At 45.3% G+C, this 14127-nt stretch overlaps 1 protein-coding gene across 9 annotated transcripts; it reads left to right on the top strand.

The window, feature by feature from the left end:
* The first annotated feature begins 509 nt into the window (after positions 1 to 509).
* Positions 510 to 12883, top strand: LOC105031507 (uncharacterized protein C21orf62). 9 transcript variants are annotated; one of them, XM_020041520.3, is made up of 3 exons: positions 510 to 745; positions 8038 to 8210; positions 9944 to 12883. In XM_020041520.3, exon 3 carries the CDS (start codon positions 10007 to 10009, stop codon positions 10742 to 10744), a length of 738 nt encoding a protein of 245 aa, XP_019897079.1. In that variant the 5' UTR covers positions 510 to 745; positions 8038 to 8210; positions 9944 to 10006; the 3' UTR covers positions 10745 to 12883. The 9 variants fall into 9 exon arrangements, with proteins under 9 accessions (XP_019897079.1, XP_019897081.1, XP_019897082.1 ...); XM_020041519.3 differs by lacking the exon at positions 510 to 745 and adding an exon at positions 1051 to 1078; XM_020041518.3 differs by lacking the exon at positions 510 to 745 and adding an exon at positions 3733 to 4897.
* The last annotated feature ends 1244 nt before the right edge of the window (positions 12884 to 14127 follow it).

The following is a 14127-nucleotide window of genomic DNA, read 5'->3' as shown; positions in this document are numbered from 1 at the left end:
ACATTCAGAAGGTCTTAATGTGCCTCTAGATTCAGGAGGTCTTAATGTGCCTCTACATTCAGGAGGTCTTATTGTGCCTCAACATTCAGGAGGTCTTATTGTGCCTCTACATTCAGAAGGTCTTCATGTGCTTCTACATTCAGAAGGTCTTAATGTGCCTCTAGATTCAGGAGGTCTTATTGTGCCTCTAGATTCAGGAGGTCTTATTGTGCCTCTACATTCAGAAGGTCTTAATGTGTCTCTGCAGTCAGGAGGTCTTAATGCGTCTCTACAGTCAGGAGGTTTATTTCCAAGAAAACACACACTCCTGTGTACCTTGAAATTTGCCACTCTGTGCCAAGTCCATGCAGACAAAGACACACACACTCACACATCCACACAAATGAAACTTGTTTGTATTGGCAGTGTGCGGCCTTGTCCCACTGGTTTAATAATGAAGCCGGCAGGGCTATGGCAGGAGGTTACTACGGAGACCCTGTGGGGGGGGGGTTACAGAAAGAGAGGGAGAAACAGAGAGCGAGGGAGTGAAAGGCACAGCAGCACACCATCTAGCCAGACTCCGTGCCTGTAAATTCCCATCCTGATCCTTGGAGATCTGAAGCAGAATTCCCAAGGGACAGACTGAAGTGAGGGGCATAGAAAGACGGCGATAACAGAGAGGAACTCGAAGATAAGGCTCCAAAAAAAAAGGATGGAAATGAAAAGAGGTGGAAGAGGAAAGGAGAGTTAACAGATCGTCAAAAAGGTAGGATCAATCTTAAGAGAAGCCCGACATCCTATAAAATAGAGGAACTCAAAAACAAGGCTCAGAAAAAGATTGGCGGGAATAAAATGAGGTGGATGAGGAAAATTAATGGACTGTCAGAACGTTGGTTGAGCCTAAAGAGAATTCAAACGTTCTGTCAGTTAGAGAAACTGGAAGGCAATCCTCAGATGAAAAGGGGAAGGAAACGTGGATGAGGATGTGAAAGTTCCTGTACATCCATTGCATTTACTCAGCACAGAGTGAGAGAGTTTATATGAGTTATTATTGTGTGTGTTCATTGATGTTCTTGTCCAGTGTCTGTCAGATTTTGAGGTAAGGAGGATGAATAATGTTCAGTAACAGCTCCTGGTCATTGTTACCGTGTCCTACGTGGTTTGCCTAATGCACAGTGCTTGTCTTGTCTCTATAACTTGGTCAATGTAGAACATTGCATGTTTGTGTGGTTCGGGAGACAACTGAGGGGATTTTTTCTTTTATGTTATGTCTTGTAAATATTTGTCGCCTTCTGGTAACTATGCCTTGCTTTATAGCGTAAAGTGCGAGGCGCTGATATTTTAACATGAGAACACACTAGAAGTCGTAAATACAGGTGCTTTTGGAGAAAGGAAAAATTCCCCTATGATTGAATCACAGTAGAATCAGAATTGAAAGGATCTTATGACAGGTCAAACATGTCTATTTGATAGTGAGGAATGTAAAGGACTTGGTTATTGTGTCTAATTAAACCACATGAACCTTACAAAATGTTTAATCCCTATTAGAATAAGCATTAAGTAATTTTGAGTAAGCAGAATTTCGCCGAGCTGTAAGCTCTTTGCAAACTGTATGTGAGTTACATAAGCCATTAGGAAATAATTAAACAGGGTTTTATGAGTCGTCTCTCAGCTAACTCACTGCAATGTAAAAAGTTAGCGCAGTGAGGTGGCATGTGACTGGGGATACAGGCAGGAGAAAGAAAAAAGGGAGAAGAAAAAATATTCTCAGTGACACAAATAGCAAAGCAATTAACTTTGTTTCCTGGAAGCCTGCCTAGTGTGTCCTGATGTGTGTTCTGTAGAGGACCAGCGCCCCACCCATGGGCTAATACTCCATGGCAGCAACAAGCAGTGTCTTCCACTGTCCTGGCGAGAAACACTGGCACATGCTCTCTAGCCAAGACACTTTTACGGGAAACATGCAGGCCCAGAAGTGATCTCACTCAGACCAATGTTTCCATCTGTTGTGTCTACTCTGCCCAGGACGAATGGACGTCTTGGTTGCTATTTCAACACTGCCGGGCCCCCAATACAAAGATAATTGGATGCAGCTTACTGAGGCAAACATTGTCATTTTGGTCATCAAGCAAAATGTCTTAGTGTGCTTTGTGGAATGAGTCACAGGTTTTTCTCTGTTAACAGGAAGTAAGTGTGCTTGCCAGTAGCCTCTTCAAACGTCCGTAGTTTGAGTAGAATTGGGAACTCAAGTGCGTCATGAACTTTAGCAAGAGGATTTTCACAGTCATTATTACAATGTTGTTTCCAAAACAGTTGGGACGCTGCGTAAAAGGCAATTATTTATCCCTACATTTAACTGAAAAGAGTACAAAGACCACACATCAAATGTTGAAACTGTGAAATGTTACTGTTTTTGGAAAAAGACATGCCCATGTTTCAGAAAAGTTTACCAATGTTCGGCATCACCTCTACTTTTAGCAATACTCTGTAAGCATTTGGGAACTGAGAAGGCCAATTTGAAAGTAGATTGTATTCCCATTCTTGCTTGATATTGGATTTCAGCAGCTCAACAGTTTGGGGTCTTTGTCATATTTTTCATTTAATAATGTTTCAAATGTTATCAATGGGTGACAGGTCTGGACTGCAGGCTGGTCAGTTTAGCCCCAGGAATATGTTACTACAGAGCCATGATGTTGTAATACATGCAGAATGTGGTTTGGCTTTGTACTGCTAAAAGAAGTAATCTGAATGGCAGCCCAGTTTGCTAAAAAAAACAGGATTTATTGTTCAGCATTAATGGTGCCTTCACAGATGTGCAAGTCACCCATGCCATGTGCACTAATGCACCCCACAACATCACAGATGCTGGCTTTTGAACTATGTGCTGAAAAGAAACCAGGTGGTCCATCTCCTTTTTTGCCTAGAGGACGCAGCGTCCAAGATTCCAGATGTCAGACCACAAGATAGTTCTCCATTTTGCCTCAATCAATCTTAAATGAGCTCAGGCCAGAGAATTTGGCAGCATTTCTGGATTTTGTTTGTATATTGTTTCTTCTTTGCATGGTAGTTTTAATTTGAATTTGTGGATTTAGCGACAAACTGTGTTCACAGACAATGTTTTTAGGAAGTGTTCCTGAGCACATGCAGTGTTTTCCCCTATCTTGTCTGTATTTAATGCAGTGCAGCACTGACAACACTAAGGGCCCAAAGATCACAGCCATACAATATTGGTTTTCGGCCTTGTCCCTTGCATATAGAAATGTGTCCAGATGCTCTGAATCTTTTAATTATATTATGTACCATAGATGATGAAATCCCTAAACTCTTTGCAGTTTTATGTTGAAAAACGTTATTCTTAAATTGTTGCACTATTTGTCTGCACCGTCTTTCACAGAGCGATGAACCTCTCCCCATCTTAACTTCTGAAAGTCTCATCCTCTCTGGGATGCTCTTTTTATACCCAATCATGTTACTGAGCTGTTGCCAATTAACCAAATTAGTTGTGAGATGTTCCAACAGGTTTTCGTTTTAGCATTACACAAGATTTCCAGTCTTTTGTTGCTTTTTAGAAATGTGTTGCTGGCATCATTTTCAAAATGGACATATATTTCTTTAGGAACAATAAAATGTCTTAGTTTCAATATTTGATATGTTGTCTTTGTACTATTTTCTGTTGAATATAGGGTTTAAGTTATTAGCATTCTGTTTTTCTTTACATTTTACACAGTGATCCTGCTTTTTTGGAAACGGTGTTGTGCTTTATTCAGTCTCTGATACTTTATACAGAAACTGTATGTGTATTCCATCTCTCATCCCATCCCCATACTCTCCTCCTCCCCACCCTCCCTTTCTCTGTTTACGCTGGAGGCTGGATGCTGAGGGGAAAGGAAGAGGGGGGGCGTCCTGAATAATCAGTGAAACATCAGCTTGTAGTGATGCGAGTCATGCTTGTGTGAACTACGCCTGGCCTCGGATGGCTTCATGGCACTCTGGTGAACTACGCCTGGCCTCGGATGGCTTCATGGCACTCTGGTGAACTACGCCTGGCCTCGGATGGCTTCATGGCACTCTGGTGAACTACGCCTGGCCTCGGATGGCTTCATGGCACTCTGGTGAACTACGCCTGGCCTCGGATGGCTTCATGGCACTCTGGTGAACTACGCCTGGCCTCGGATGGCTTCATGGCACTCTGGTGAACTACGCCTGGCCTCGGATGGCTTCATGGTACTCTGGTGAACTACGCCTGGCCTCGGATGGTTTCTTGGCACTCTGGTGAACTACGCCTGGCCTCGGATGGCTTCATGGCACTCTTGTGAACTACACCTGGTGAACTGCATCCTGGCACTCTGGTCACAGTAGACACCACAAGTTGTGTGTTGGCACGTGTTCACTCACAGTAGTCTTTTTCAGCAAAACTGGGGCTCTGTAAAATAAGTCACAGTTACCTGGGTCACCGACTTGGTAATTGTCTCTTACCTTGTACATACCAGCTGGAGTAGGTCCATCCAGTCAGATGGCCTTCTAAGTCACCTGGATGAGGGGAGAGGCAGGTGAAACCTGTTGAACAGTGAGGCTTTATCCACAAACCTCAGTTGCGGATGCCTGTGCTGCTTCAGCACATACACTGAGCACCATAATTCACTGGACAGTGACAATAAGACCTCTTTTTTTGTTATTTCGGTTCATTGTTAATCATTGTTAATATTTGGTTGCTTATCCTTTGCATCCTTTGCACGAAGGAGGGAATGAGGTATCACTGTTGACCCGCATCGTCTTTGACAGAGGGAATGAGGCATGACTGTTGGCCTGCATCGTCTTGGAAGGAGGGAATGAGGCATGACTGTTGGCCCGCATCGTCTTTGTAGGAGGGAATGAGGAACGACTGTAGGCCTGCATCGTCTTTGTAGGAGGGAATGAGGTAGGACTGTTGGCCAGCATTGTCTTTGTAGGAGGGAATGTGGCATGACTGTTGGCCTGCATCTTCTTTGAAGGAGGGAATGAGGTACGACTGTTGGCCTGCATCATCTTTGCAATGACAATTTATCTGGAATCAGAGAACAAGGAAACCCTTGATTGTAAAGTTTTTTATTTGATCTGGCCAAGTTAAGTAGGTTTTACAACTGAAAATTGTCATCACATATCAATAGTATACCAATAAAAATGTATTAGGAAAATAGACATGGTTTCTGTAGTAGAAAGTTTATTTTGATTGCTGACATTCGTCGTTTATCGCAGTTCCATCAGGTAGCTTGTGTCAGATGTGTCACTAGAAACAGGATTTTTAGAGAAGCCTGTATTGGGTATCTTACCTGGTGATGCTCTGCCAAGCCTGTATTGGGTATCCGCTCTGGTGATGCTCTGCCAAGCCTGTATTGGGTATATTCCCTGGTTATGCTCTGCCAAGCCTGTGTTGGGTATCCTCCCTGGTGATGCTCTGCCTGGACTGGGTATCCTCCCTGGTGATGCTCTGCCTGTACTGGGTATCCTCCCTGGTGATGCTCTGCCAGGCCTGTATTGGGTATCCTCCCTGGTGATGCTCTGACAGGCCTGTACTGCAGCCATTTTCCGTTCCTGCTTGTTTCAGGGACTTATTGCCTTCAGTCTCCTCTTCAGCATGTCAAATGCATGTTCAATTAGATTCAGATGGTATGTGGTGGTATGTGGTGGTATGCTGTGGATCATGGGCCAGAACTCTTGGGGTTCTTTCAGGTGCTTTTTAGCAAAGGGTAATCTCACGCCTTTCTGTTCTTCAGGCTTATCAGTGGTTTGCATCTTGTAGTTTACCCTCTGTAGTCCTGGTGTAGTCTGGTGGTGTAGTCTTCTATATATGGCAGATTTGACAGATCTACACCTTCATCCAGGACAGTGTTTTTGATCTGTTGAGCTGTGGTCAGGGAGGTTTTCTTCACCATAGAGAGTATTCTCCGGACATCCACTACAGTGGTCTTCTTTAGTCTACCAGGTCTTTTGACATAAATCACTGGTTTTCTTTCTTCTTGTTACTGATTAACCAAACTGTTGACTTGGGCATGCCCAGGGTTTTGGCAAAGTTCCTAATTGATTGATTCTCATTTCATTTATGACGGCCAGCTCATTTGCATCGACACTGCTGTCTTCTTCATGTTGTCACACCCCAACAACAACCTCCAAAGCCAATAGCAAAGTCTAAAATCAAGACTATTATCCTTTCAAACTCAAAGAGCTAAAGTACAGAACCAAAATAACAAAAAGGTGGTCACTGTAGTTGGGTGCATTCAATGACATCTGAGAGAACAAATAAGCATCCAGGACAAATATGCATCCTAGTATGATCTTTCGCAGTAGAATATGGAAAACTCTCTCGATAGCTAAAAGCAGTACCACCCACGCATGAGGGGCAGTAATTTAGCTAAGATATCCTCATCATCATTATGGCTGGGTTCGGCCTGAACAGCAACTTTAAAACAACTTCTCCCATGAAGACGTGAGGGAAGAGCTCCTTAGCAGTGCTGAGAAATTGGCGTCACCTGAAATATCAGTACCCGCCACAAGAGGTCACAGTTGACCATGATTTAAAACTACATCAATAACCTAGGCTACTGAGGAATAATGAATTATGGGTAACATTTTATTTTTGTATCAGTCACCCAGTCCCAAAACGGGGATTTCTGCTTTTATGTTGATTGATAAACTTTGAACTAGGCAAGTACATTCACAAAATAACTGACAATCCTGTGTCCAGTTAATCCAGAGCATAGCATGCCCATTTTGAAACAAAGCTACTAGTTAGCATCTAAAAAGAGTTGGTAAAAGTATCAATTATATTCTTCTTTCTTTATAGGTCCTGGGTGAATGAATAATGTGTGTTGTTTTGTTTCAGTACTTTCACAAAAAGCCCTTGTCACTGTGTTCTCTGTAATAAATATGGTAATGTCTTACTAGTTGTCTTGACATGAGTTGCACCCGAAACCCGAAAAAAAAACATGTATAGAGTGTAAAGAAACTGACTGGCCATGGGAATATTTAGTTTTGTGACCAATCTTCTCATATTACCGGATTACAAATGTAATATTAAAACATATTTCTTACTGATACATTTAATTTTCTCTGACGATGTTTCCTTTGAGTGCCGTGCTGAGGTATGGCCTTTTCTTGGCAGTGCTCGGCCGGTGTGATGCAGCTTATACTTTCTGATTACTGACCTAACAGTGCTCACTGGCATATCAAATCACTTCTGTTGTCAGTTTGATATTATTTTGAATCCAAATCAGTAGCACTTTGGACAGGGACAGCCACCAGTCCTTTGGGCCTGGTCGTCCTGAGGCGTGGTCCAAGGGCACCAGGAAAGTTACAGAGAGAATTCCGTGGATTCAAAAGGTATTCGTGAACATATTTTTCCGACAGACCTTTGTCCCCCGTCACGTGAACTAATGCAACATAAGACGGGACAGGCTGACACCTAGTCCCACCGCATAATAATACAGCAATAATTTGGTCATTTGGGGAAGACAAGAACTGTGTCGGACCACTGCTGAGATCTGTCCTGCTCTCCGTACCTCTACCTCCAGTGACCTCCCAAATGCTTAAATTCTGATATTTTTATGGCCTGTGTTCCATTGGCTGCTTGAAGTCTAATAAAAGCATTTAAATGACATATTTTGGAAAACATGTTATTCTAAGATATTCTAATAGCATGGTTTGATTGTCGTCTAGAGCAGCCGTTTTCAGTGACTTGCTGTGGACTTGTCTGAATGGTGTGGGAAACTTTTTTCTGGGGGGGGGGGCTGCTTGAGAAGGATCATTTACAAGGAGGGCAAGGAGGAGCCAGTGAATAAGGAGAATGGAAAGCAAGGGAAGAAAGAGAGGGAGCGAGGAAGCGTAACCAAGTGACATGAGTGGGTCATGGGCAACGTGTTTGTGTTTGTCATCACTGAAGACTGCCTGTGGCTGGCCTAACCATACCGTTTTCAGTAAGTTCCCCATCCCCCTCAATCTTTCTCTCCACCCCTCTCTCTCTCTTCTCTCTCTCTCTCTCTCCTTCTCTCTCTTTCCCTCTCTCCTCTCTTTCCCTCACTCTAGGGTTCTCATACTAGGCTGAGTGATTTTCAGCCGTGTGTTTGCTAAACAGGGTTGAGGAGTGTCAGTGGCTCTGCCAGCAGAAGGCTGAGCTGCTACGTCAGGAACGGAGCTAAAAATTAACAACCGAGAAGCGAAAAAAGACTAGAACATGCCTCCCTGACCGTTGCCAGCGTGTAAGTAGCCATACATTTAATAATCAAGTAAAATCTCATCTCATGGTAACTAGTGCAAGTGACTTATATCTGTGTGTGTCCTTGTGAGTATAGAAAACTGAAAACGAGAGTGTGAGAGAGAGAGGGTTTAGAGGAACACCAGAGATTTGAGGATTTGGAGAGGCAGAGAAGGAAAGAGAAAGAGAGGGGGAGGAATTGGGTGGGTGCTTGCGGTTGCATGTGGAACATGATGTCAGAGGAATGCTCTGTTCCTCTCCTAACAAACGTCTGGAACTGCAGCCACCTTCTCCCTCCCTCCCTCCCTCTCCTTCTCCATCCCTCCCTCCCTCTCCTTCTCGCTCCCTCCCTCCCTCTCCTTCTCCCTCCCTCCGTCTCCTTCTCTCTTCCTTCCCTCTCAGCATCCAGGCCAACAGCTGGAGCCTACAGCGGTGTGAATGGAGAAAGGCACGGGAGGGGAGGAGGAGAGGAACGGGAGGGGAGGAGGAGAGGAAAGGGAGGGGAGGAGGAGAGGGAAGGGATGTGAGAGGGGTGAGAGAGGGAGAGGAGAGGGAGGACAGGGGGCGAGGTTCAGTTTGGGGTGACATGAGAGGAACGTGAGAAGGAAGGCAACCTGAACGGTAGCTTATAGAGCCGCTCCCAGCTCTGCTATTGCAGACGTGTGAATGGGGGTGGGCCACGGAGAAGCAACAGCCCGAGACACTGGGGCCTCACGGCAACGCAGACCGGCTGTGGTCCGTGTGCTCAACAGGGATCAGGAGACTCGACCATACAGAGTCGCCGACGGACCGCTCTGCGCAGAGTGGGTGTAAGTGAACTCGGTGTCGCAGAGGTTTTTGTTCCATTTAGGTTTGAGGCCGTTCAGTATACTCCGCCTAAACACTGAGAATGTGTTTGTGTTCTGTGATGGATTCAACATGGTTGATGCTACTCAGAGGATCAGGATGAATGTTTTTTGTGGTGGTCACTTCTCAGACGGTTGCATGCAAAGCGACTTACAGTCAGTCAATTCAGCCTAAGATAACTGCGTTGGTGGGCCAAACGCAAGCCAGTAACAGTAAGTATGTTAAATAATAATAACAATAACAGTCAGTTTTGGGGCAATAGACATGGTTTATCCACCATATCGGTTTTGATTTTAAACCAACATATCCTCCTCTGAATCTGCCAAGCTGCTGTTAATCAGCGCTATATTCAGTTTTTAAAAAGGATTATTTTCTATCCTTTTTTCCAGGAAATTTTGCCCAACCATGATGCCAATCACAACATAGGATTATTTTTATTTTTTTTTATCAGGGGCAATATGCTCCTGGATGTCAAGACAGCTTATTCATTTCACTTTTCCGCCACTCCTCGACGGGGAAAGAAAGACACAGTGTTTTCTTTTTCCTGCTAGTTTTAATGCGGCAGGCTACTGCCTTTACCGCAACACAGCACCACGTTGCAGGCACTTTCACAGACAGCCGTATGCCAGGAGCTGTAGGCCAGGGCTCTGGAAGGAAATTTTCCCAATAAAGTCAGTCAGTAAAATGAAAAGGCTAAGTTACGTTCGCGGCAGTCCTGACTGGCCTAGAAACAAAGAGCTGAATTCAGCTGGCTGTGTCTCTCTGCCACCTAACCAATAAACTGCAGATGTTCATTACAGGCAGCTAGTGAGTGATTGTATGGTTGAAATGTAAATGAGCGCTTTACTGACTACAAAGAGAATGTTCTCACATTTCCTTCATATTTTACAGATTTGCATACAGGCTTCAGGATATCCCCTCGGTGAAGATGTAGTCCGTTTGGTTGCTGTGGAGATGTCTCTAAACAGGGCCTCCTCTCACCTCCGCCCCCCTGCCCTGCTGTCGTGGCTATTTTGGACTCTGTGGGTCCTCCTCCCCCCCATGGCCGTCTCCCCGACAGCCAGCCCGGCGAACAGGACCCTGCTCTTCGACAGCGCCAGCAACGGCCTGCGTAACTGCAGCTGCCCCGCCCCAATCCGGGACTGCGACGAGGCGCTGGCCAACATTCGGTGCGGCTGTCGCACTGTGCCGCGCTCTGACCTGGCCCGCGGGGGCCTGAGGGAGGAGGGCGGTCTGACCGTGTGGTTCACGAACCCCTGGGTCCTCGCGGAGCTGCTGAACGGCAGCACGGTGGCCGACCTGCGCCTGTCCTTCTGCGGTGCCGGTCGCGTGAGCCACCCCGGCCGATACCTGGCCCTGAGGGGGCTCCGCAGGCTGAGCTTGTACAGCGCCGCCCGGGGAGCCGTGCACCCGGAGCAGGCCCTCACCATCGCCACCGGGTTCGGGGACACAGGGGGCGTGGGGTCCCTCTCCTCCCCCGCCCCCTCCTCGGCTTCCTCTTCCTCCGCCGTGCTGCACATGTCCATCCTGGATGTGTCGGTGCTGAACGGGCTGTCACCCCTGAAGGCCTACAGTGTGAGCGCCCCTCCTTTGCTTGCCCTCCCACAGCACTTCCCCCACCTGCCGCCGTTCCAGGACCCCTACACCCCCCAAGACCGCCAAAAGGACACCCTCCTCACCTTCATCTACTAGGACGGAAGTCGCAGTGCAGGGAGCAGGGCTGGGGGGGAGGGCTGGACTGGCACCTGACATCGGCCCCCCCAGTGTTTCTAACAGGCTGGCCAATTTCTCTTCTTTCTTCCTGGAGGTCTGCGTTTCATTGCATGTCACTGTCCTAAATGCCAGATGGCCTGTGCACTTCCGAGGCTGTGTGAGGTCCACCAAGCTCTGTCTGTTAAAGTGCACTGGGTGGGTTGGGTGTGTCACACAGAGGTAGTGATTCCAAGAGGACCGTCCAACCCGGTGTTACTGGAGGGACTTGAATGCAGAGTGTTGCTAAAAAATGAAAGAAAACGAACACTTCTCAAGTAATCAAGAAAACACTCTGGACAGGACGACACAACCTTCTGTGAGAAAAAGATGGAGGCCTCCTTCGAATTTCGACACAAGAAAAGGGTGGAGAAGAAGAGAGATCTACATACTGTTTAGAGGGGATGAGGTCTGAAGAGGTTGAGAACGAGACAAGGACGCCATCCGTCCGCTGGACTGAGTAAGAGCCTAGTTATGGTTGCGAATGTAGGGACAGTTGTCACTGGGTGAAGATTATGAATATAAATATGGCATTTTTAAAAGGTTATGATGGTTGCCATTTAAATTGGTCTTTCTGGTTAAAACCCAGTCTGGTTTGAGGGCCATGCACTTCATTTTGTGTGGCTGTTCAACTGTCCAGTTCTGGACCCACTTTAAGCTGGACTTGGTTGGGTTTTTATTCAATTTGAAGCTGATTGAAAAGCATTGCGGACTGGTCTGATTGGGATCCATGTTGTCCCGTGAGGATGGATGTTTTGTCCGTCTGCTTTCTGGTGTTCTGGAATGCGTCATGGCATGAGCTTAAGCGTGTCCAGGTGCAGAAGGTGCCGGACATAAGGCAACGAGGCTGTTGAACAGATTCACCTGCTCATGTCCCACCAATGGCCATGTCTGTACCCTGGTCAGGCCTACTTATACCAAGTTAGAAAAGTAAATGAATCTAACTGGTAAAATAAAATGGACTATATTACTTACTGAGAAAAGAATGGTACCAATCTGATGTCCATTTCAAGCTTACACCTTGAGAAAGAACAACATTAATTTAAAACTACTCTCACAAAGACTGCAGCCTACACTGTTCTACAGATCCTTTGAAGTCTCTCGGTGTGCTTGTGTACACATGCATATGTTTCTGTAGTGTGTCTGTGTGTGTGTATTCCTATGTGTGCTTGTGTACACATGCATATGTTTCTGTAGTGTGTCTGTGTGTGTGTGTATTCCTATGTGTGCTTGTCACTGCAAGTGTACGTGTGCATAAGTGCACAGATTTTTCATCTACATTGTGTGAATGGTTGCTACGGAGACCTCAGGTTCCATTGATGCCTTGGGGTTGGACAGTAACACAGCAGTACTCTGCATCCTCCCCTCTTTTAATGCTATAGTCCAGTTAGCAAATAGGGTGCTATTAGGTGTAAACTCGCTAGTAACTGTTTATTTTAGGATCCGTATCCCTGACACAAGGCACTGACTCAATACGGACAGGAAAACTGGCATTACTCTGTCCGGTCTGGTAAAAGGTCAGAGCACATTTGTGCTTGCTAGGTCAATGCAAAAATGAATCTCCCACCGTCTGCACTGTAGCTGAATTCTCAGTCAAACTCACGGTCACAATTTGAATTAATTTTAACGTCAAATTTAATGGTATCAGCGGCAGTTTTTTGTTGTTGTTGTTGCTGTATTATGTCCTTCTTAGTGGCCTAAGTAGTGTTATTGACTCACATTTTACCGGATGGAACTTTGATTTTAAAGTAACTTGGATTTAATCATGTATTCTTCAATGTATCACAAAAACTACTCAAAGTATACCATTTATGTTTTGCAACAGCAGGTACAAATCTAATATTGATGAGTACTGACTGAGTACAGACTGAGTACAGGTTCTGCGGTGCGGGGACTGAATGTATACTGTAAGTAATTCTGAGTACATATCTATGGGTTATCAATGAAATGTCTTGTATTACAAAGAAAACTGAAAGGGATTTTATTTAAAAATCGTTTGGTGGATTTGATTTGTATATAATTTGGTTTGGCAGATTATTGTTTGTTAATAAAGTAAATCAGTACACATTTGTTTCTACGTGACCCGAGGATTGTGGTCTCTTTCTGCACACGTTATTGTATAAGCATTCTGTAGCTTAATGTAGAAAGTTATTTGTGTCGTGAGAGAGAGACCAGCTGTATCCACCTTATTCTCGGGGTGGCGACTGTAGAAATGATTATGGGTGCAACTTCCGGTGAGATAGCGGAAAGAGCCGTTTCCTAGTAACGCTAATGTCAGCCCCAGCCAGAGTGATAGAGAAAGACAGAGTTTATTTTAAACTATAATTTAACTAACACTGGTTTTAGTTTTAACATTTGTTGGAATTATTATTTTTATAAAATATCATTGCGGAGCTCTAGGTACCAGTTGCGCTGTTCGCGGCTGTACTAACAACCACTAAACTAAATCTGTGGCTGCCAACAATATGGGGAATACAAAAGAAAGTGTCTGAAAAACCTAGCCACGAAGAGACCACCCAAAACCCTGTATGTGAGCTAATTTCATTTTGTGGACAAAAAGCCGACGGAGGAAAACCCACATCCTACTTTGTGGTTGGGCTATGGAAGACCTATGAATCAATCAATCAATCAATCAAAATGTATTTATAAAGCGCTTTTTACAACAGCAGTTGTCACAAAGTGCTTTACAGAGACACCCGGCCTTAAACCCCAAGGAGCAAACAACAGTAGTGTTGAATTTCAGTGGCTAGGAAAAACTCCCTAAGAAGGTCGAATTTTTGGAAGAAACCTAGAGAGGACCCAGGCTCAGAGGGGTGGCCAGTCCTCTTCTGGCTGTGCCGGGTGAGATATTAAGAGTCCAATTGGAATAATAAATAAATTTCTCTTGGCTAAATCCAGAGTATATTTGATTTTAGACTAGGTCAGAAGTATGACCAGGTGGACAAGGACAGGAACAGCAACGGTCCCCCCAAACCAGGTAATCCGCAGGTGTGGACCAGGACCTCATCTCCTTCTAAAATTTAAAATTGGAGGAAACTGAGAAAAGTTAGTAGTACATCCCTCATGTCCCCCAGCACAATAATATAGCAGCGTAACACCTTGGAAACTGAGACGGGGGGGTCCGGTGACACTGTGGCCCTACCCGGGGGAGGCCCTGAAGAGACGTCGGGTCCTGAAAAGGATTGACAGCAGTGCCAGGAGAACTTCAGGTAGGCTATGATTGGAGGTGCGGAGATGACATGGCATTGTAGTGTTTGTTTGGTAACGTTAATGACAACCAGTTAATTCAGTTAGTTCATGGTACGAAGTGCAGGGCAGCCTTAAAC

Source organism: Esox lucius, chromosome 20 (genome assembly GCF_011004845.1).
Source record: "Esox lucius isolate fEsoLuc1 chromosome 20, fEsoLuc1.pri, whole genome shotgun sequence".
Classification (NCBI taxonomy): domain Eukaryota; kingdom Metazoa; phylum Chordata; class Actinopteri; order Esociformes; family Esocidae; genus Esox; species Esox lucius.
Note: the sequence above shows the minus strand (reverse complement) of the source record. Positions and strands in the feature narration are given on the sequence as shown.

Bases quoted from the DNA above. Each gene is read 5' to 3' on its own strand.
- LOC105031507 (XM_020041522.3), top strand. From the start codon at position 10,007: ATGTCTCTAAACAGGGCCTCCTCTCACCTCCGCCCCCCTGCCCTGCTG.